Consider the following 25,331-nt stretch of genomic DNA (forward strand, 5'->3'; position numbering starts at 1 on the left):
ACCCCGCTAGATCCGCGGGTCTCGAACCTTGGACCCCGACGACAGCGTTATAACTGGGTCCCAGTGTACTATTAATCTTAATCTTTATTGTTTTTTCACAGTTTTTTATCATATATTTCGTAAGATGTACCTTTTGTAATCAATAATATAACAAATACTGAATTTATAACAGTTTTTGCCGTACATGTACATTATAAAATATTTGCTTGCAAGATGTCAATATTTCTGAATTTCCGGTTCCGTGAAGAGTTAATTGTCAATTGTCACTGACATAATAAATCTGAAATTAAGATCGAATTTTAATTTTGATGTACGTAAATATACATACAAATACAGACAATAATTAATCTTATATATTCAACTTAAATTGACAAAAATAATGATACATGGTATTCATAAAAATTAAAAAAAACAAAAAACAATGAAATTCATTCTGTCATTCGGAAATAACTTAGTTAAATGACGGATACTACTGTTGCTGAAGAACAGAGATCAGCGCTTTGAGGTTAAACGGTAAATTAACAGGTAAATCAAGGTTTATCTTACTTCATTCTTTGAATTATATTCTTGCATAGTACTGGTGAAAATATCTTTTGATTAAACTTTACGTGAAGTCTATACTTTATACATAACAAAAATGACAGTGCACTAGACCTCTGGTCTGCTGCACCAGTGATGGTGCACTAGCCACTACCTAATTAACAAGAGCTGTCCGTAAGACAGCCAAGCTCGACTATTCGAAATATTGTCACAGAAGCAGGAAATTATTACCCAAAATGTTAAATATCAAAAGAGTTTTAAGTTCGAAACGGGACATAATTTGACCAAAATGCATATCAGAGTTATGGGACTTGATGCTATCAACTAGTTTAATAACCCCGAAGAAACATGTTAAGTTTCAATTCCATATCTGCATTAGTTTTGGAGATAGTAACTTGCATGTAAAACTTTAACCAGAATTTTCTAAGTCCAAAAGGGGGCATAATTTGCTCAAAATACATGTTAAGAGTTATGGAACTTGACCCAGTGAGGTTGGTAACTGACCTAGAAAAAGAATAAATAAGTTTCAAAGCTATATGCCTTTTGGTAATAGCTGTATGTACTTGCACGCAAAACTTTAACCAGGATTTTCTAAGTCCAAAAGGGTGCATAATTTGCCCAAAATACATGTCAGAGTTATGGGACTTGATTCTATCAACTAGTTTTATAACCCCGAAGACACATGTGAAGTTTCAATTTAATATCTGCATTAGTTTTGGAGATAGTAACTTGCATGTAAAACTTTAACCAGGATTTTCTAAGTCCAAAAGGGGGCATAATTTGCTCAAAATACATGTCAGAGTTATGGGACTTGGCCCAGTGAGGTAGGTAATTGATCTAGAAAAAGAAAAAATAAGTTTCAAATCAATATGCCTTTTAGTAATAGCTGTATGTACTTGCACGCAAAACTTTAACCAGAATTTTCTAAGTCCAAAAGGGGGCATAATTTGGCCAAAATACATGTCAGAGTTATGGGACTTGACCCAGTGAGGTAGGTAATTGATCTAGAAAAAGAAAAAATAAGTTTCAAATCTATATGCCTTTTAGTAATAGCTGTATGTACTTGCACGCAAAACTTTAACCAAAATTTTCTAAGTACAAAAGGGGGCATAATTTGGCCAAAATGAAGGTCAGAGTTATGGGACTTGGTGCTATCAACTAGTTTTATAACCTCGAAGAAACATGTGAAGTTTCAATTCAATATCTGCATTAGTTTTGGAGATAGTAACTTGCATGTAAAACTTTAACCAGAATTTTCTAAGTCCAAAAGGGGGCATAATTTGCTCAAAATACATGTTAGAGTTATGGAACTTGACCCAGTGAGGTTGGTAATTGACCTAGAAAAAGAATAAATAAGTTTCAAAGCTATATGCCTTTAAATGATAGCTGTATGTACTTGCATGCAAAAACTTAACCAAGGTGTGACGCCGACGCCGACGCCGACGCCAACGCCAGGGTGAGTAGAATAGCTAAACTATTCTTCGAAAAGTCGAGCTAAAAACAAATGAAATGCATGACACTCATATGGTACTAAAAATTTTTGTTTTTAAATTACATACGAGAAAAAGTTAATTCTAATTCTTCCTTGTTTTTGATCTCCCATGACCCAGATTCCAAACTGATCTAGAAGTCATCAAGACAACCATTTTGACCAATTCTCATAAGTTTCCAACTTAAACTGTGAACTCAAGAATGTTCATAAGATTTTCCTTTGATCTGGCCTAGTGACCTAATTTTTGATCCCACATGACTCAGATTCAAACTTGAACTACATATCATCAATACAAACATTCTGACCAATTTTCATCAAGACAGGTTTATAAATGTGGCCACTAGGGTGTTAACAAGCTTTTCCTTTGATTTGACCAGGTGACCTAGATTTTTACCCCACATGACACAGATTAAAACTTGGCCAAGAAGTCATCAAGACAAACATTCTGACCAATTCTCATGAGTTAAAAACTTTAACTGTGGACTCAAGAATGTTCACAAGATTTTCCTTTGATCTGGCCTAGTGACCTAACTTTTGACCCCACATGACCCAGTTTCAAACTTTACCTAGAGATCATCAAGACAGACATTCTGACCAAGTTTCGTAAAGATTGGGTCACAAATATGGCCTCTAGAGTATTAACAACATGTGGTCCAAATTTGAAGCCTGTACCTTCAAAAATGTGAAAGTAGGTCACTAGGTCAATGTCAAGGTCAAAGTTTTTTTCAGTGCACAAAACTATGCATGTGGTCCAAATTTGAAGGCTGTAGCTACAGAAATGTGAAAGTAGGTCACTAGGTCAAAATCAAGGTCAACTCATGTCAAGGTTCATCTTGCCACTCAAAACCATACATGTGGTCCAAATTTGAATGTTGTAGATTATTGACAAGAAGATTTTAAAAGCTTTTCCCTATACAAGTCTATATGAACCATGTGACCCCCAGGGCGGGGCCATATTTGACCCTAGGGGTATAATTTGAACAAACTTGGTAGAGAACCACTAGATGATGCTACATTACAAATGCCAAAGCCCTAGGCCCTGTGGTTTTGAACAAGAGGTTTTTCAAAGTTTTTCCCTATATAAGTCTCTATAAACCATGTGACCCCCAGGGCGGGGCCATATTTGACCCAAGGGAAATAATTTGAATCATCTTGGTAGAGGACCACTAGATGATGCTTCATACCAAATAGCAAAGCCCTAGGCTCTGTGGTTTTGGACAAGAAGATTTTCAAAGTTATTCCCTATATAAATCTATGTAAATTATAGAAATAAACAAGGGCCATAACTCACTAAAAAATTGTTGAACCAGTCTGATTTTCAGGGGGACACAACTAGGGTACCAATACATCATTCTGACAAAGTTTGGTCAAAATCCCCCAGGTAGTTTCTGAGGAGATGCGATAACGAGAAACTGTTAACGGACGGAAGGACGGACGGAAGGACGATGGACCACGGACGCAGAGTGATTTGAATCTGATGATGGTGGGCTAACAAGGCAAATGTTAACGCACACCAGACAATGACCGGTCACAATACTGTATAAGTGGTTAAGTTAGTGAAGTGGAAATATTGGCGAATTTCGCGAATTGACAAAATTCGCTAACATTTTCTCCAAGCGTAAATATTAGCCAACCCATCATAAACAAGAGGACCATGATGGTCCTGAATCGCTCACCTCTTCCCACATGACCCAGTTTTGAGTATGATGTCGTTTTTTCTATTATTTGACATAGTGATCTAGTTTTTGAGCTCATGTGACCCAGTTTTGAACTTGACCTAGATATTATCAAGATAAAAGTTTTGACCAATTTTCATGAAGATCCATTGAAAAATATGGTCTCTACAGAGGTCAAAAGATTTTTCTAATTTTAGACCTACTGACCTAGTTTTTGACCGCAGCTGACCCGGTTTCAACCTTGATCTAGATATCATCAAGATGAACATTCAGACAAACTTTCATACAGATCCCATGAAAAATATGGCCTTTAGAGAGGTCACAAGGTTTTTTTATTATTTGACCTACTGACCTAGTTTTTTAAGGCACTTGACCCAGTTTCAAACTTGACCTAGATATCATCAAGGTGAACATTCTGACCAATTTTCATGAAGATCCATTCAACGGTATGGCCTCTAGAGAGGTCACAAGGTTTTTCTATTTCAAGACTTACTGACCTAGTTTTTGATCACAGTCGACCCAGTTTCAAACCTGACCTATATATCATCAAGATAAACATTCAGACCAACTTTCATACAGATCCCATGAAAAATATGGCCTCTAGAGAGGTCACAACGTTTTTCATTATTTGACCTACTGACCTACTTTTTGATGGCACATGACCCACTTTCGAACTTGACCTAGATATCATCAAGATGAACATTCTGACCAATTTTTATGGAGATCCATTCACATGTATAGCCTCTAGAGAGGTCACAAGGTTTTTCTATTTTTAGACCTACTGACCTAGTTTTTGACCACACATGACCCTGTTTCGAAACTGACCTAGATATCACCAAGATGAACATTCAGACCAACTTTCATACAGATCACATGAAAAATATGGCCTTTAGAGAGGTCACAAGGTTTTTCTATTATTTGACCTACTGACCTAGTTTTTTATGGCACGTGACCCACTTTCGAACTTGACCTAGATATCATCAAGATGAACATTCAGACCAACTTTCATACAGATCACATGAAAAATATGGCCTCTAGAGAGGTCACAAGGTTTTTCTATTATTTGACCTACTGACCTAGTTTTTGATGGCACGTTACCCACTTTCGAGCTTGACCTAGATATCATCAAGGTGAACATTCTGACCAATTTTCATGAAGATCTCATGAAATATATGGCCTCTAGAGAGGTCACAAGGTTTTTCTATTTTTAGACCTACTGACCTAGTTTTTGATGGCACATGACCCAGTTTCAAACTTGATTTAGATATCATCAAGATGAACATTCAGACCAACTTTCATACATATCCCATGAAAAATATGGCCTTTAGAGAGGTCACAAGGTTTTTCTATTATTTGACCTACTGACCTAGTTTTTGAAGGCACGTGACCCACTTTCGAACTTGACCTAGATATCATCAAAATGAACATTCTGATCAATTTTCATGAAGATCTTTTGAAATATATGGCCTCTAGAGAGGTCACAAGGTTTTTCTGTTTTTAGACCTACTGACCTAGTTTTTGATGGCAAGTGACCCACTTTCGAACTTGACCTAGATATCATCAAGATGAACATTCTGACCAATTTTCATGAAGGTCTTGTGAAATATATGGCCTCTAGAGAGGTCACAAGGTTTTTCTATTTTTAGACCTACTGACCTAGTTTTTGAAGGCACATGACCCAGTTTCGAACTTGACCTAGATATCATCAAGATGAACATTCTGACCAACTTTCATAAAGATCCCACAAAAAATGTGACCTCTAGAGTGGTCACAAGCAAAAGTTTACTGACGGATGGACGGACGGACGGACGGACGCTGCGTGATCACAAAAGCTCACCTTGTCACTATGTGACAGGTGAGCTAAAAACACCAGTAGTAAACGAGAGAAATTGACCCTCTGTCTCTGTCTGTACACTTTACACGTTTAAGGTATTAAGTACCATAATTCTCACATGAATTTTGCAAAATTATGCTCCCTTTTTGAACTTTAAAACTTCTGGTTAAAAGTTTGCATGCAAGTTATATATTATCTCCAAAAATTCCTGTTTCTGGAAGAACAACTCGAATAGTCGAGCATTTGCTGTCTTACAGACAGCTCTTGTTATTTTCAGTAACTTTTTTTCAGAATTAAATTTTTTCCATTTCATATTTATTCTCAAAATTAATGTTTATATTTCCTAACAAATAAATGTATAGAAATATTCTAAAACCATTGTAAGCTCATTCTCTGACATGGTTTTTAAGTCAGCTGCTAAATTCATCATTTTTCTGGCTGTGACATGATATAATTCTAACCTTTACCTTCACAATACTTCTTTATGCCAAACTATTTATTATTAGAATATTTAAATGTATTTTCTTTTCAATATATCAGTCTATTGTTATTTCATTAAAATATCACTTAAAAATACATTTACAAGAATTATATTCTATGTGTTTTTATTTTTGTAATTATTACTTTAAAGTCATTACTATTTTACTGACTCAATCAAGAATATTAACGATAATAATAATAACAATTAATGAATTATAAATATGTCATTTTCATTCTGATTACTGGTATTTGGTATTTACCCATTTTCTTACTCTCGACCAAATCTTATTGGCAACATGGCAGGATTTCCCAGAAGTATCATTTGTTTTGTAGAGAACTGTTTCACTTTAAGAAACCTTCAATAATCTGAGAAAATTTGCGGGCAATGTCCATGAGCCCATCCCATCCCAGGAGCCCATCCCAGGTTTTCCAGGATTCCGTGGCCGACGTAATAGCTTTAAAACTTTATCGTTTTATTGATGATAAACAATCTTGATATCTTGACAATCGCCTTAATAGTGCGTAAGTCAGCAATTAATCTAATCTCTTAAACATTTTGACCACTTGTCTCTGTACATTATAAAGCGACACAACCATGATTTTTCTGAATATATTTAAAACTTTTTATAACGAAAAGTACTAAAATACTAACCAAAACATCACTCTGTTAAAAAGATTTTCACAAAAAATTACTGCACGAAAAGAGTATACACAGCCTTTATTTCAGATGGAATGAGTGTGTGGTCATGGTCAGGGACGGATCCAGTTTCCAGGGAGTTGTCCCATGGAGGTAGCATAGAGATGGGGTGCAGTTTTGTTCTCCTCTAAAAAGTACCTGTCAGTTAGTAACAAGAGAGTCATGATGACCCTGGATCGCTCACCTGAGTAACATGAGCTACATGTTTCAAATGTCATACTGATGATTTTTAGAATTTTTTTGGAAGATTTTCCGATGTACAATCAAGTAACCCCTGGGGTGGGGCCAATTTTACCCCGGAGGTCATGATATGAACAAAGTTTGTAGAAGTCTACTAGGCAATGTTACATATCAAATATCTAAGATCTAGGCCTTCTGGTTAATTTTAGCAAATTTATGAAGGTTTCCCTTAGTATAATGTACAATCAAGTCAGACCTGGAGCTGGGTCAATTTGACCCGGGGGGGGGGGGGGGGGGGGGGGGGGGTCAAGATTTGAACAAATTTTGTAGAGGTCCACTAGGCAATGCTACATGTCAAATATCTAAGCTCTAGGCCTTCTGGTTTATTTTTAGAAAGTTTTGAAGATTTTTCTAGTAGAATTAAGCAACCCCATTGGGCGGGGTCAATTTGACCCCGGGGGTCATGATTTGAACAAATTTTGAAGAAGTCTATTAGGCAATGCTATATGTCAAATATCTAAGATCTAGGCCTTCTGGTTTATTTTTAGAAATTTTTTGAAGATTTTCCTATGTAAAATCAAGTGACCCCTGGGGCGGGGTCAATTTTGATCCCGGGGGTCATGATTTGAACAAATTTTGTAGAGGTCCACTAGGCAATGCTACATCTTAAATATCTAAGCTCTAGGCCTTCTGGTTTATTTTTAGCTAATTTTTGAAGATTTTCCTATGTAAAATCAAGTGTCCCCTGGGGTGGGGTCAATTTTGACCCTGGGGGTCATGATTTGAATAAATTTTGTAGAGGTCCACTATCTAAGCTCTAGGCCTTCTGGTTTATTTTCTAAAAATTTTTGAAGATTTTCTTATAGAAATCTATGTAAAATCAAGTGACCCCTGGGGAGGGGTCACGATTGAATAACTTTAGTAGAGGTCCACTAGGCAATGCTACATGTCAAATATCTAAGCTCTAGGGCTTCTGGTTTTTGAGAAGAAGATTTTTTAAGATTTTCCTATATAAAATCATATGACCCCTCGGGCGGGGTCAATTTTGACCCCAGGGTCATAATTTGAACAAACTAGGTAGAGGTCCACTAGGCAATGCTTCACACCAAATATCTAAGCTCTAGGTCTTCTGGTTTTTGAGAAGATTTTTTAAGTTTTTCCTTTCGGTTGCCATGGCAACAAGAGTTCTGCATGGAATTCAATTCTTTGAATAATTTTTGTAGACCTTCACCCAAGGAACATTCCTGTGAAATTTGGATGAAATTAGCCTAGCGGTTTATGAGGAGATGTCATTTAAAGTAAAAGTTTACGGACAGATAACGGACGATAGACGTTGGACGCCGGACGGTGAGTGATCACAATGATGGCCCTAGGTCACTCACCAGAGTAACACACCATAACAAACATGTTTGACCAAGTGACCCAGTTTTTGACACCACATGACCCAGTTTCAAACTCATCTGAGTTTTCAAGGAGATAAACATTCTGACCAAGTTTCATGAAGATTGCAGCAAAAATGTTGCCTTCTGAGTTTTTTTCTTCAATTTCGCCTAGTAACCTAGTTTTTTACCCAACCGGACCTACTTTTTAACCTGTCCGACATTTCCTGGAGACAAATATTCTGACCAATTTTCATCAGACCAAAAATGTGGCCCGAGTGTAAACAAGCATTTTCTTTCATTTGACATAATGCACTAGTTTTTGCCCCAAATGACCCAGATTAAAACTCGTCCATGACTTCATGAAAACAAACATTCTGACAAAGTTTCAAGAAGATTGGAGCAAAAAAGTGGCCTCTCGAGTATAAACAAGCTTTTTCTTTGATTTTACTAAGTGACCTAGATTTTGACCCAACATGACCCAGAGTCATAATCATATAAGACTTCATGATATCAAACATTCTGACCAAAATTGAATAAAAAATGTGGCCACTAGAGTGTAAAAAAGATTTTCCTTTGATCTGACCTAGTGCCCTAGTTTTTGAACCCACATGACCCAGATTCAAACTTGGCCTAAAGATCATCAAGATAAACATTCTGACCAAGTTTCATGAAGACAGGATCATAAATGTGGCCTCTAGAGTGTTAACAAGCTTTTCTTTTAATTTGACTGCGTGACCTAGTTTTCTACCCCGTATGACCCTGATGCAAATTTGACCTAGAAATCATCAAGACAAACATTCTGACCAATTCTCATGAGTTTCAGACTTAAAAATTTGGTCTCTAAAGTGTTAACAAGATTTTCCTTTGATCGGGTCCAGTGACCTAGTTTTTGACCAGACATGACCCAGATTCAAACTCTTGGCCTAAAGATCATCAAGATAAACATTCTGACCAAGATTCAGGATGATAGGGTAAAACATATCAGACTCGTCCAAGATTTATTGAGGGTAACATTCTGACCAAGTTTCATTAAGATTGGGCCAAAATTGTGACCTCTAGAGTGTTAACAGTCAAATTGTTGACGACAACAGACGACGGACACAGGGGGACCACAAAAGCTCTCCTTGAACAGTAAAAAGTCAGTTTTAGGATCCGTGTGCTAAACTGTACATGTCATCCAAATTACCAGCCTGTATCTAAACAAGAGGGTCATGATGACCCTGGATCACTCACCTGAGTAATATGAGCTACATATTTCAAATGTCAAACTGATGTTAAACTAGAGTTGCTTTTGAGAAAAGCGCATGTCTCCCACAACTGCCTAATCATCTAAATAGCAAGTCAGTCTTTATATACTGTTTACTCACTACAAATATACCTTTGAAGAGTAAAAAGGCCAATTTTAGGTAATTCAAGGGCCATAATTCTGGAGTGCCTCCGGCGATTTGGCTAGTTGATGAACCTGGCCAAGGAGTTATGGTCAAAAACATTTGGTTCAAGTTTGGTGAAAATCGGATGAGAAATGTTGCACTTAGAGCGCAGACGAGAGTAAAAAGGCCGATTTTCGGTAATTCAATGGCCATAATTCCAAAGTGCCTGGGCCGATTTGGCTAGTTACTGAACTTGGCCGAGGACTTATAGTCAAACACATTTTGTTCAAGTTTGGTGATGATTGGATGAGAAATGTTCGACTTAGAGCACGGACAAGAGTAAATTTGAAGGCCGATTTTTGGTAATTCAAGGGCCATAACTCCGAAGTGCCTGGACCCATTTGGCTCATTATCGAACTTGCCCTACTAGAATGCATGCACATTCATCAAGCCAAAAGGACTCCTATACTACTCAGATTGCATGGACATTCCTGGAGCCAAAAGGACTCCTATACTACTCGTGAGTAGTATAAGGGTCCTTTTGGTTCCAGGAATGCGCCTAAAATCTGTGTGTTTTTCGGTAATTCAAGGGCCATAATTCCGAAGTGCCTGGGCCGATCTGGCTAGTTATCGAACTTGGCCGAGGACTTATAGTGACCTAGTTTTGACCCCTCATGACCCAGAATCGACCTTGACCTAAAGATCATCATGAAGATACGGTCATAAATGTGACCTCTAGAGTGTTAACAAGTTTTTCCTTTGATTTTTTGACCTGGTGACCTAGTTTTTGATCCCACATGATCCAGATTCGAACTTGACCTAGAGGTCATCAAGACAAACATTCTGATTAAGTTTCATAGAGATATACCATAAATCTGGCCTCTAGAGTTTTAACAAGCTTTTCCTTTGATTTGACCTAGTGACCTAGTTCTTGACCTCAGATGATCCAATAGTTCTTGACCTCAGATGATCCAATATCGAACTTGTTCTAGATTTTATTGAGGGAAATATTCTGACTAAGTTTCATCAAGATTGGGCCAAAATTGTGACCTCTAGAGTGTTAACAAGCTTTTCCTTTTAATTGACCTGGTGACCTAGTTTTTGCCCCACCTGACCCAGATTAGAACTAGACCTAGGATCCTAAAGATTAACATTCTGATCAAGTTTCTTTAAGATACGGTCATAAATGTGGCCTCTAGAATGTTCACTAGCTTTTCCTTTCATTTGACCTGGTGACCTAGTTATTGACCCAACATGACCCAGATTCGAACTTGACCTAAAGATCATCAAGGTTAACTTTCTAACCAACACTCATGAAGATATAGTCATAAATGTAGCCTCTAGAGTGACCTAGTTTTTGATCCAACTTGACCAAGATTTGATCTTATCCTAGAGATCATCAAGATGAACATTCTGACAAAGTTTCATAGAGATATTGCCATAAATGTGGCCTCTAGAGTGATAACTAGCTTTTCTTCTGATTTGACCTGGTGACCTACCGGTAGTTTTCCTAAAGATCTACCTGACCCCACCTGACCCAGATTTGAACTCGACCTTAAGATCATCAAGATTAATATTCTGAAAAAGTTTCATTATAATATGGTCATAAATGTGGCCTCTAGAGTGTTAACTAACTTTTCTTTCGATTTGACCTGGTAACCTAGTTTTTGACCCCAGATGACCCAGATTCAAACTTACACTAAAGATCATCAAGATTAACATTCTGACCAAGTTTCATGAAGATACAGTCATAAATGTGGCCTCTACAGTGTTAACAAGCTTTTCCTTTGATTTGACCTGGTGACCTAGTTTTTGACCACAGATGACCCAATATCAAACTGGTCCAATCGAACTCATCCGAAATTTTATTGAGGGTTACATTCTGACCAAGTTTCATTAAGATTGGGCTAAAATTGCGACCTCTGGAATGTTAACATTCAAATTGTTGATGACAGATGACGGATGACTGACGACGAACGACGGACACAGGGCGATCACAAAAGCTCACCTTGATCACCTCCTACTCAGGTGAGCTAAAAAAACAGGAAAGTAGGTCAGTATGTCACATTCATGGTCACTGAAATTTACTTTTAAGATCAGTCTGCAAAACTGTACATGTCATCCAAATTTCAAGGCTGTATCTTAAACAAGAGCTCGTCGAGCACGAAATGGCCAATCTGACCTTGAACTTTGACCAAATGACCTCAAAATCAATAGGGGTCATCTGCTGGTCATGATCAATCTCCGTATTAATTTTCCTGATCCTAGGCCCAAGCGTTCTTGAGTTATTGCCCGCAAACCATTTTACTGTTCCTGGTCACTGTGACCTTGAACTTTGACCTACTGACCTCAAAATCAATAGAGGTCATCTGCTGGTCATGACCAACCTCCCTATCAACTTTCATGATTCTAAGCCCAAGCGTTCTTGAGTTATCATCCGGAAACCGTTTAACTGTTCAGTGTCACTGTGACCTTGACCTTTGACATACAGATCTCAAAACCAATAGGGGTCATCTGAAGGTGATGACCAACCTTCCTATCAACTTTCATGATCCTAGGCCAAAGCGTTCTTGAGTTATCATCCGGAAATGGATTGGTCTACATACAGACCGACCGACTGACCGACCAACAGACATCTGCTGAACTTGACTTAAAGATCATCAAGATTAATATTCTGACCAAGTTTCATGAGATATTTTCATAAATGTGGCCTTAAGAGTGTTAACAAGCTTTTCCTTTGATTTGACTTGGTGACATAGTTTTTGACCCAACCTGACCCAGATTTGAATCTGACCTAAAGATCATCAAGATTAATATTCTGGCCAAGTTTCTTTAAGATATTGTCATAAATGTGGCCTCTAGAATGTTAACTACCTTTTCCTTTGATCTGACCTGGTGACCTTCTTCTTTATCCCAACTGACCCAGATTTGAACTTGACCTACAGATAATCAAGATTAACACCCTGACCAAGTTTCATGAAGATACAGTCATAAATGTGGCCTACAGAGTGTAAACTAGCTTTTCCTTTGATTTGACCTGGTGACCTAGTTTTTGACCCCCACATGACCTAGATTCGAATTTGACCTAAAGATCATCATGATTAACATTCTGACCGAGTTTCATGAAGATACAGTCATAAATGTGGCCTCTAGGGTGTTAACTAGCTTTTCCTTTGATTTAACCTGGTGACCTAGTTTTTGACCCCACCTGACCCAGATTTGAACTTGACCTAATGATCATCATGATAAACATTCTGACCAAATTTCATTGAGATATTTCATAAATATGGCCTCTGGAGTGTTAACAAGCTTTTCCTTTGATTTGATATGGTGACTTAGTTTTTGACCCCAGATGACCCAATATAGAACTCTTCCATGATTTTATGGAGGGTAACATTCTGACCAAGTTTCATTAAGATTGGGCCAAAATTGTGACCTCTAGAGTGTTAACAGTCAAATTGTTGACGACAGACGACTGCCGCCGCCGATTATAAAACAGTTATCATATAAGTTATTTCTAGTAACAACAAAGGGAAATTAATCCTGAAAAAAAAATCAAAAAAAAAAATCTATATAATTTAAGTCCACAACAAACTATTTACCAGGTAGAAACAGGTCAAAATACACCTAAAAATTGGATTAAACATGCATGTTGTACTAAAGAAAAGTGGTCTCGATTTTTCTCTAAGGCCAGTAATTTCTTTTTTTTTTTTTTTTTTTTTGGTTGGATTTAACGTCGCACCGACACATGATCATATCACATGGTCATATGGCGACTTTCCAGCTTTAATGGTGGAGGAAGACCCCAGGTGCCCCTCCGTGCATTTCATCAGGAGCGGGCACCTGGGTAGAACCACCGACCTTCTGTAAGCCAGCTGGATGGCTTCCTCACATGAAGAATTCAACGCCCCGAGTGAGGCTCGAACCCACATCGATGAGGGGCAAGTGATTTGAAGTCAGCGACCTTAACCACTCGGCCACGGAGGCCCCTCTATGGCCAGTAATAAAAAAGTTACAATATAATCTATTTATAGTAAAACAAAGGGACGTAATTCTAAAAACGAGAGTGCCTCATGGTGGTGAACATTTGGTCCAAGTTACATCAAAATCCCTCCATGCATGAAGAAGAAATGCTCCGGACAAAGCCATTCTTGAATTTGACCTTTGACCTCTAAATATGACCTTTACCTTAGACCTAGGGACCTGGTTCTTGTGCATCTGTCTTATGTTGGTGAACATTTGTGCCAAGTTACATCAAAATCCCTCTATGCATGAAGAAGAAATGCTCCAGACAAAGTATTTCTTGTATCTGACCTTTGGTCTCTAAATGTGACCTTGACATTAGACCTTGGCCCAGAGTTTTGCGCATGTACAAGGTTTTTCTCTGATTTGACCTAGTGACCTAGTTTTTGACCCCAGACGACCAATTTTCGAACTTGGCCTAGATTTCATCAAGGTAATCATTCTGACCAATATTCATGAAGATCAATTGAAAAATACAGCCTTTATCGCATACACAAGGTTTTTCTTTAATTTGACCTATTGACCTAGTTTTTAACCCCAGATGACCCATTTTCGAATTTGGCCTAGATTTCATCAAGGTTATCATTCTGATCAAAATTCATGAAGATCAATTGAAAACTACAGCCTCTATTGCATACACAAGGTTTTTCTTTGATTTGACCTAGTGACCTAGTTTTTGACCCCAGATGACTCATTTTCGAACTTGGCCTAGATTTTATCAAGGTAATCATTCTGACAAAATTTCATGAAGATCAGTTAAACAAGAGCACCGCCTTGCGGGTGCTGACGCTCATCTGATTTTTTTTGTGTAATAGAAATATTGTCCTACCCATGATTTTCTAAGTCTAAAAAGGGCCATCATTCTTGCAAAAAGCAGGATAGAGTTATGTTTCTTAATGTTCAGTGTCCACTTATGATGGTGAAAAACTGTTGCAAGTTTTAAAGCAATAGCTTTGATAGTTTATGAGAAAAGTTGACTTAAACATAATACTCAACCAAGAAAATGATTTTCTAAGTCCAAAAGGGGCAATAATTATTGCAAAAAGCCGGATGGAGTTATGTTGCTTGCTGTACAGGGTCAGCTTATGATGGTCAACAAGTGTTGCAAGTTTCAAAGCAGTAGCTTTGATAGTTTAAGAGAAAAAGTTGACCTAAACATAAAACTTAACCAAGAAATCTGATATTTTCTAAGTCCAAAAGGGGCCATAAATCTTGCAAAAAGCAGGATGGAGTTATGTTTCTTGCTGTACAGGGTCAACTTATGATGGTGAACAAGTGTTGCAAGTTTTAAAGCAATAGCTTTGATAGTTTAGGATAAAAGCTGACCTAAACATAAAACTTAACCATAAAAAAAAAAGTTTCTAAGTCCAAAAGGGGCAATAAATCTTGCAAAAAGCAAGATGGAGTTATGTTTCTTGATGTACAGGGTCTGCTTATGATGGTGAACAAGTATTCCAAGTTTCAAAGCAATAGCTTTGATAGTTTAGGAGAAAAGTTGACCTAAACATAAAACTTAACCAAGAAATCTGATATTTTCTAAGTACAAAAGGGGCCATCAATCTTGCAAAAAGCAAGATGGAGTTATGTTTCTTGATGTACAGGGTCTGCTTATGATGGTGAACAAGTATTCCAAGTTTCAAAGCAATAGCTTTGATAGTTTAGGAGAAAAGTTGACCTAAACATAAAACTTAACCAAGAAATCTGGTATTTTCTAAGTACAAAAGGGGCCATAAATCTTGCAAAAAGCAAGATGGAGTTATGTTTCTTGCTATACAGGGTCAGCTTATGATGGTGAACAAGTATTCCAAGTTTCAAAGCAGTAGCTTTGATAGTTTAGGAGAAAAGCTGACCTAAACATAAAACTTAACCAGGCAACGCCGACGCCGACGCCGACGCCGACGCCGACAACCGCTCAAGTGATGACAATAACTCATCATTTTTTTTTCAAAAAATCAGATGAGCTAAAAATACAGCCTCTATCGCATACACAAGCTAAATGTTGACAGACGACAGACGACAGACAGACGCCTGACATCGAGCGATCACAAAAACTCACCTGAGCATTGCTCAGGTGAGCTAAAAACACCTAAAAATTCAATGTAACATGCATGTTGTAACACAGAAAAGTGGTCTTGATTTTTCCCTATGGCCAGTAATAAAAAAGTAACAATATAACCTATTTATAGTAAAACAAAGGGACATTATTCAACAAGAGGGTCATGATGACCCTGGATCGCTCACCTGAGAAATAAGAGCTAACATCTAGGCCTTCTGGTTTATTTTTAGCAAATTTATGAAGATTTCCCTATGTACAATCAAGTAACCCCTGGGGCTGGGTGAATTTGACCCTTGGGGGGGGGGGGGGGTCAAGACTTGAATAAATTTTGTAGAGGTCCACTAGGCAATGCTACATGACAAATATCTAAGCTCTAGGCCTTCTGGTTTATTTTCAAAAAAATCTGAAGATTTTTCTATGTACAATCAAATAACCCCATGGGGCGGGGTCAATTTGACCCCGGGGTCAAGATTTGAACAAATTTTGTAGAAGTCTACTAGGCAATGCTACATGTCAAATATCTAAGACCTAGGCCTTCTGGTTTATTTTTAGAAAATTTTTGAAGATTTTCCTATGTAAAATCAAGTGACCCCTGGGGCTTGGTCAATTTTGACCCCGGGGGTTCTGGACCGGACAGGAAAAAAACCCTATTGATCTTTGACCTCCAATTGTGACCTTTACCTTTGAGCTAGGGTTCCGTGTTTTGCGCATGACACGTCGTCTCATCATGGGGAACATTTGTGCAAAGTAATATTAAAATCCCTTCATGGATAACAGAGCTATGGACCAGACAGGAATATGCAGACGGACAGAAGGACGGACGGAAAGACAGACGGAATGACGGATGGACAGAAAAGCACAACCAGTAGGGGACTAATAATGAACTGGACAAGAAACAGACCCTGTTAACTTTTGACTTCTAAGTCTTACTTTGATCTTGAAGCTTATAATGGGTCTGGGTCTTGCGCATGACATATCACTTCATTATGGTAAACATTTATGCCAAGTCATTTGAAATCCCTTCATGCATGGCAGAGTTATAGACTGGACACAAAACAGACACTGTTAACCTTTGACCTCTAAGTGTGACCTTGACCTTGGAGCTAGAGGTCTGGGTCTTAAGCAAGACACGTCATCTCATTATGGTATACATTTATACCAAGTTATTTCAAAATCCCTTCATGGATGGCAGAGTTACAGCACGAACAAGAATTTACACGAACGCACGCACACACATACACACACACACACACATGGATGGACAGTGTGATTTTAATATAAAAACTACTACTTACCTAAACACTAAAGGCTTATCTTCTCCTTCTGCATATTCCTTCATTTTATAACTCTCTTTTCCTCCTAAAATAAATCAATATTGGTACAAATATTTTCCTATCTTTAAAATATGGATAAACAAGAGCACCGCAATGCGGAGCAACATACGCTCGAAGGTGACTTTTGACCCCTCAGTGTGACCTTGACCTTGTAGCTAGCCACCAAGAACATGTGCTCTGCACATCGTCTCGATGCAGTGAACATTGTGTCAAGTTTCTTCAAAATCCTTCAAGGGGTTCAAGAGTTACAGAGCGATGACCTTGACCTTGACCTTGAAGCGAGACATCAAGAACATGCCCTCTGCACGTCGACTTGATGTGGTGAACATTTGTGACAAGTTTCTTTACAATCCTTAAAGCAGTTCAAGAGTTACAGAGTGGACACGAAACACACTCATGTGACTATTGGCCCCCAAGTTTGACCTTGACCTTAAGGCAAGCCATCCAGAACATGCGCTCTACACGTCATTTCGATGTTGAGAATATTTGTGTCAAGTTTGAAATCCTTCATGGGGTTCAAGAGTTACAGAGTTACAAATACCAGATTTTGAAACAACAGTAGTGGTATAAAAGTAGGGGGAAATCATACCTAGGGGAAATCATACCTTTTGTGGGAGGGGAAATCATACCTTTTGTGGGAGGGGAAATCATACCTAGGGGAAATCATACATTTTGTGGGAGGGGAAATCATACCTAGGGGAAGTCGTACCTTTTGGTATGATTTGCCCCTTTATGAAGATTTGCATTTTGGGGTACTGCGCATGCGTTAAAGGGGAGATTAACGTGACAACATGTCTGTCATGATTGTTGGGAGTGACTCGATTGGCATCAAAATTCCTGGAAGTCTGCGAGGATGCAAGAAACAGTCGTAGACCTATGCAATGGTGTTGGGAGGGCTCCTAGATGTCAAAACTGGTCTTAACTAAATTGGTACCAAAATTCCTGAAAGCCTGCCAGTCCTCCTGAAAGTGTCACAGACCAAGAAACATTATTCAGAATGAGTTAAAAACCTTTGGCATGATGAAATCTCCCTTGGCACCGATTTCTGAAAGTCGGCGAGTCCTTCTCAAAGCGTCGCAGACAGTTCTGAATGTTTTTAAAGGACACAGGGATTACTGGAATGGTGTTTTCTCCCTTGGTTCTGATTCCTGAAAGTCTGCGAGTCCTTCTGAAAGTGTCGCAGACCATTTTAAATGATATAAAATGAAACAAGGAATATTGGGACAGAGTTCTCTTCCTTGGCACCGACTCCAGGATGTCCTCCTGAAAGTGTCGCAGACCAAGAAACATTATTTAAAATGAGTCAAGAACCTTTCCTGAAAGTTTACAAGTCGTCCTGAAACTTCCTTGTTTTGAGTAATGCGCATTTTAACTGATAATTACAGATTCATATTGAACAGATGATTATAAACTAATGAATCCTTTAAAAATTGGCCTAAGTTGCTCAGCCGAGGCAGACCTTGGCCTAATTAGATCTTGCTTGTGACAAAGTATTAAATTAAAAAAATAATTTTAAAATTGTTTTAAAAAAACAAGAGATCACAGAGTGATCTTGGCGCCCACCAATGTGCCATTTTTGAGTGTTCCAAATTTCAAGACTTACTGACTAGCTCAAGGTCAAATTTCATTTCTGTACACAACACTGTGCATGTGGTCCAAATTCGAAAGCTGTAGCTTGAGAAATGTGAAAGTAGGTCACTAGATCAATTTCAAGGACAAAGTTCTTTGTACAAAAGACTATGCATGTGCATCAAGTTTGAAGGCTGTAGTTTGAGAAATGTGCAAGTAGGTCACTAGGTCAATCTTAAGGTCAAATTTTATTTCGGTACACAAAACTATGCAAGTGGTCCGAATTTGAAGCCTGTACCTTCAAAAATGTAAAAGTAGGTCACTAGGTCAATGTCAAGGTCAAAGTTTGTTTCAATACAAAACTATGCATGTGGTCCAAAATTTGAAGGCTGTAGCTTGAGAAATGTGAAAGCAGGTCACTAGGTCAAAATCAAGGTCAACTCATGTCAAGGTTCATCTTACCACTCAAAACCATACATGTGGTCCAAATCTGAATGTTGTAGGTTATTGACAAGAAGATTTTAAAAGCTTTTCCCTATGCAAGTCTATATGAACCATTTGATCCCCAGGGCGGGGCCATATTTGACACTAGGGGGATAATTTGAACAAACTTGGTAGAGAACCACTAGATGATGCTACATTACAAATATCAAAGCCCCAGGCTTTGTGGTTTGGACAAGAAGATTTTCAAAGTTTTTCCCTATATAAATCTATGTAAACCATGTGACCCCAGGGGCGGGGCCATATTTGACCCTAAGGGGATAATTTGAATTATCTTAGTAGAAGACCACTAGGTGATGTCACATACAAAATATCAAAGCCCTAGGCCCTGTGGTTTTGGACAAGAGGTTTTTCAAAGTTTTTCCCTATATAAGTCTATATAAACCACGTGACCCCCAGGGCGGGGCCATATTAGACCCCAGGGAAATAATTTGAATCATCTTAGTAGAGGAACACTAGATGATGCTTCATACCAAATATCAAAGCCCTAGGCTCCGTGGTTTTGGACAAGAAGATTTTCAAAGTTTTTCCCTATATAAATCTATGTAAATGATAGAAATAAACTAAGGGCCATAACTCACTCAATAATTGTTGAACCAGTCTGATTTTCAGGGGGACACAACTAGGGTACCAATACATCATTCTGACAAAGTTTGGTCAAAATCCCCCCAGTAGTTTCTGAGGAGATGCGATAACGAGAAATTGTTAATGGACGGACTGACGGACGGACGAACCATGAACGCAGAGTGATTTGATTAGCCCACCATCTGATGATGGTGGGCTAATAAATTAAAAAAGACTTTTAAAGGTATTTCTATTTTTAGCTCTAGCAGCCCCTAAAAGGGGCCAAGTGCACCCATCTGAACAAACGTGGGAGAGAACCATAAAATTATGCTACATACCAAGTTTAATGAAGATCCATCAAGCGGTTTATGATAAGAATTTGTTTAAAAGGTATTTCTATTTTTAGCTCTAGTGGCCCCTAAAAGGGCAAAGTGCCCCAATTTGAACCAACTTGAGAGAGGACTATATAATAATGCCACAGACCAAGTTTAATGAAGATCCATCAAGCTGTGCGTGGTAAAAAGTCATTTAAAGGTATTTCTATTTTTTAGCTCTAGTGGCCCCTAAAAGGGGCCAAGTGCCCCCATATGAACAAAATTAGGAGAGGACAATATAATGATGCCACAGACCAAGTTTGATGAAGATCCATTAAGTGGTTCATGGGAAGAAGTCATTTAAAGGTTTTTCTATTAGCTCTAGCGGCCCCCTAAATGGGGCCAAGTGCCCCCATTTGAATAAATTCGGGAGAGGACCATTTAATGATGCCACAGACCAAGTTTGATGAAGATCTATCAAATGGTTCATGATAAGAAGCCGTTTAAAGGTATTTCTATTTTTAGCCCTAGCAGCCCCTAAAAGGGGCCAAGTGCCCCCATTTGAACAAATTTGGAAGAGGACCTTATAATGATGCTACAAACCAAGTTTGATGAAGATCCATCAAGTGGTTCATGAGAAGTTTAAAAGTATTTCTATTTTTAGCTCTGGCGGCCCCTTTTAGGGTCCAAGTGCCCCCATTTGAACAAATTTCGGAGAGGACTATATAACACTGCTACAGACCAAGTCTGATGAAGACCCATCAAGTGGTTCATGAGAACAAGTTGTTTAAAGGTATTTCTATTTTTAGCTTTAGTGGTCCCTAAAATGCGGACGACAGACACCGGACCATCAACCCCTTTGGTTCTGGTGAGCTAAAAAGGTGGCAAAACTCATAGCATTTTGATGCCAGCATCATGAACACTGTTTAATATCATGTGGAACAATCGTTTTAAGTTTTAAAACTAGTACTGTCACAGGAGTGACGAATACCCCCACAATACGGTCTTGTCACAGAAGAATGGCAACCATAAGAAAGACATGGCCACAAGAAGGTGCAATTTAAATCGAACTTGACCTGTATTTTATGATGTTACACATGTGTACCAAAATTTATCTAAATCTGTCAAGCCTTTTGTGAGTTATTGTCCGGCAACCATGAGTTTGACAAATTTTAAGTTGGAAAGGGGCCATAACTATATATAAAATTGGTGGTTTGTAGCCAAAATCGAACTTTACCTGTATTTTATGATGTTACACCTGTGTACCAAAAACATTTAAATCTGTCAAGAACTGTCACTGGAGTGTTTAATGACTCCAATGATGGATGAATATTGCACAATAGCTTGAGTCTGTGTTAAAAAATATCAAATAATAACAGAGGTACAGATAAAGTGTATCAAAACACTAGGCCAAAATTAAAATTAGGTTTGTTTGCTGTCTCCCGACCGACCATATAATCGCTAAAAACACCACGATCCGAATTTTTTTATTGGCCCACTGAGCAGAATATTTTTTTTATAAGTTCCGATCAGCTGCAGAACATTAACCCAAACTGCATTCACGTGACATCCAATTAACCCCTGAATGTCTATCACTTTCAATTGACCTTACGCCAGTGTTGATTGACAGGTTCCAACTGACCAATCAGATAACAGAACTGATAAGCCTTGTTGTTAGCCGCCATTTTGTCCGTCAAACTTAGTGCCGGACTCGCCAGTCAAAGAATATAAATACCACCGAAAAATCGTCCAAAATGGTAAAAAGGTGACGTTACGACACCTTTACACCAGACACAGGGAAGAGAGTGTAATACTAGAGCGCTTCCCTTATCCAAATCAACTCTCAGACCTCGCATATTGTCAACGATGTATCAGGCTCTCTGGACGTCCTCAAGAATAGTTGATCTTAAAAATCTTATAAGAGTGTTTAAAAGCAAAGCAATTCGACTTAGCACTCATTGTGTTATAACGTTTTAATTATTTCATTTAAATCAGTGTAAAATTCTATGAAAATTAACTTTCTTATTTAACAAAAGTGCCAAGTATTCTTTATTCAATAGTAAAAATATTCCATCAGTTACCAGAGTAACTGGTATGTACTGATAAATCACAAGTATTTGATGTTCTATATTATTTGAATGGTAACGTGTAAATATTATGCCTTAATGTACTGGAAACATGATTTATGCATTTTTTAAGGTTTACATCAATCTCCCACTGGTGTATGTTAAGTCATACCTGGGTGATAATACAACAAATAATAAACATGATAAAAAACTATGATTAATATAAGATTATTTTTAATGAGTCTAATCAACAATTTTCCAGGCGCTCAAAGTTTTGACTTACCACTCGGTGTGTGCTTTCGTTCTAAATTTCATTTTAATAGACAGCGTAAACTTCGTCTAAAATTCCACAAAAAAAAAGTATATTTCGTATAAAGAAGATATGTTCTTAAACAAAAAATTATACATTCATTTTGTATACTTTATAAAGAAATTTGGTAGGCTCAAACATTGTTTTAAGCTGCGATGTGCAGGTATATGTCTTGAAATATGAGTATGGACTATATCATCGCCTTGGACTATATCTTATTTATTTATCATTTACACGTTTTAATTCTAATAAGAGAACTTTCTTTACTTATACTTAAAACACATCATGTCTAAGTATTAGACATTAAATGCTATGTATCTGAATAATGTTGAACAATGATATGAGCATCTTAAATGAGTTCCGGTATTTCGAAATCCGACGTTTCTTAAATGACACAAGTGACAATTTTTACATGTAAATTACCTTATTTAATTTATCTTATTATTTTGAAATAGAATTCAGAATCCACAGTCTGATTTCAACCTTAATTAATAAAAATCAATGTTCTAGTCTGCTTAATATAGTCATACCCTACATGATTTCCGGGAGATCGAAATTTGACGTTTCTATAATGAAAAAGAAACGGACAATTAAAAAACCCCCACAAAATCAGCTATAATGGTTTCAGAGATTTCCGTCTTTTGTACGTGTTTTCCGCTCGGCCCCCTGCCTTGTTTAGTTTTCCTCATACTCGGGTGCAGTTCCCGGCTTTTAACAACAACATATCGTTGTTTTTTGTAGAATTTATGTTTCTCTACAGAACATCCACTTATTAACAATTGTGTTTTGTCTTTTCACTTTAGAAATACGTGTGAATTGAGGTAGCGTACGCCGAAATCAACTAGAATGTCCGGCAAAATATTTCTGCCGTCGCCATTTGATTCCTTTGTTTGTCGGGCCTAGCATGAATTGTTCCCCCTGAAAACTGGTAGGCGTGGCTACAGGCTATCTGGCGTAAGGTCAATTAACCTCCGAATTTCTATCACTGGCCGATAATTACATCAGCCAGTGTGTTTGCATCACAAGGTGTGAAAAATATATTAGACGACTGGTGATTGCTGCATTGACACTAAGCTTACAAAATTTGTTTCATGTTGCCGACGAGTGCAAAAAGCTAATTTTCAAAGCGCGAAATACCATACTTACATCAGACTGTTAAAATACTTTTCTAGATGTAAAATGCTATTTTTGCTCATACATTTCAATAATTATGTACAAAACTGTAAGAACTTCTAGTTCAACATCTTAGAATACTTCTGGTAAATTTGAAATAAGATAGATTGTGCACGCTTTTGAAAATATTTACGTTGTGAGTACGTAATTATAATTTTGGCAGGAAAGAAGCATGTGCGTGTCATGACTGATACTGTTTTGCGGAAAGGTTACTCCAGTTCCTTTTTCAGGTGAACATGAATCAAAAGTGTATTTACAGCGGGAACTATTTTTTTCTGTCCATTTCTGGTTCTGAAAAGGGTTACCTGTCTTATTCATTCAACACACCTCTCCCAATTAAACTCGTAGGCGCTGCCACTGAAAACGTTATGGATGCCGCAAATTTTTATTCGATGTCGCCGCGCAAAATTCATCAATTTATTGGATGTTAATATGAAAATAGCTCAGAATCTCACATTTCACGATTTGAAATACTGACGGTAAACAAACTCCTGAGCTCTGAGCACTAAAATGAATTTATTGCTGAAGCACTCTGTATTATATTTTGGCGGGAAAACAATACACGTGTTTCATGTCGTAAGTTTTCTGTTAATTAAATGTGTGCATAATTTCCTCGTAACATATGCAAATAGATTTCAACATTTAGAGGCTTATGTAAATTACTTTAAGCGAAGTTTCAGAAATGTACATTGTCTTAGCACACAGTATTTACAGAAGGAAATTTTTAGATTGACGTCTGGAGATTGGGAGTGTGACTTTTTTCGGTAAATCCTTTTAAACTACATTACCCTGGATCTGCAGCCTCATCAGATATCACTCTCTGTCCATACAATAAGTTCGTCTTTTAAAAACACACATTAGGCCACACCAAATTGATGTCTTGTTCTTCGGATTTTTTCAAAAATATATTCATCATTTTTAGAAGCGAGCGAAGAGCGATTAAATAAAAAAAAGAGTAAACAATCACTTGTGTCATATTTAACACCAGATCAAGTGTGTTTCTGTTCATAAGCCGGAAAAACAGATGTGTGTGAAGTTAAACATTCAGACAGCATTGTCTTTGGAGCATTGAATTTTTAATTTGTGATACATACAATAAAAAGTAAGAAATATATCAGCGCTATATTTATTCTGAAATATCACTTAACAATTTTCTCTGCTCGTGACATTAGACCTCTTAACCCTTAAAGTGCTGGATAACATGTATCTATTACAAATGCAGATCACGCAGTACTCAACTGTACCTGCTAATCTGAGGTGGTACTATTCGGTGATATGACTATTAGTCAGCAGGCTGGGTTTACTGTCAGAAATCAAATGAAAATCCAGCACTTTGAAGGTTTAACTATACAAAGTATACAAAAACAAATGTTGACACTTTTGAGTGACATATAAGCAAATGTCTAGAATTCCTGATGTATTATCATGTATCATCTTTAATATCACTTGAACCTAATAAAGAATGTTAAAACAATCAACAGAAACAAAAATTTGCTTTTGAGAAACTCACATGCCCCCGGCGGGTTTTACGTGGAAAGATTCATCTTATTGTATAGCGCAGCAGCCCTAAACAACTCTGTAAAACTGCAGCTCGGGGAAATCTCAACAGCTGTTGCTGGAAATACTTGCAGACATAGGGGGCTGCCATTTTGTTATGCCCGATTTTTGAAGAGATCGAATATTACAAAAATTTAATCGAATAAACTGATACTACCGAGGCCTTCTGTGCGGTTGGGAGACTATGTAGTCGAATCGGTGGCTGTGTCAGAG

The 25,331-nt window shown here is 37.7% G+C and overlaps 1 protein-coding gene across 3 annotated transcripts in view; it reads right to left on the reverse strand.

Annotated features, from left to right (window-relative positions):
- LOC123551432 (28S ribosomal protein S31, mitochondrial-like) overlaps positions 1–25,331 on the reverse strand; it is a 201,410-nt gene that overhangs the window by 74,717 nt on the left and 101,362 nt on the right. For all 3 annotated transcript variants that reach the window (XM_045340370.2, XM_045340369.2, XM_053540916.1), the window contains exon 6: positions 17,026–17,089. In XM_045340370.2, coding sequence (XP_045196305.2) covers positions 17,026–17,089 — 64 coding nt within the window. The remainder of the gene's footprint in view (positions 1–17,025; positions 17,090–25,331) is intronic.

This window comes from Mercenaria mercenaria, chromosome 4, assembly GCF_021730395.1.
Source record: "Mercenaria mercenaria strain notata chromosome 4, MADL_Memer_1, whole genome shotgun sequence".
Lineage (NCBI taxonomy): Eukaryota > Metazoa > Mollusca > Bivalvia > Venerida > Veneridae > Mercenaria > Mercenaria mercenaria.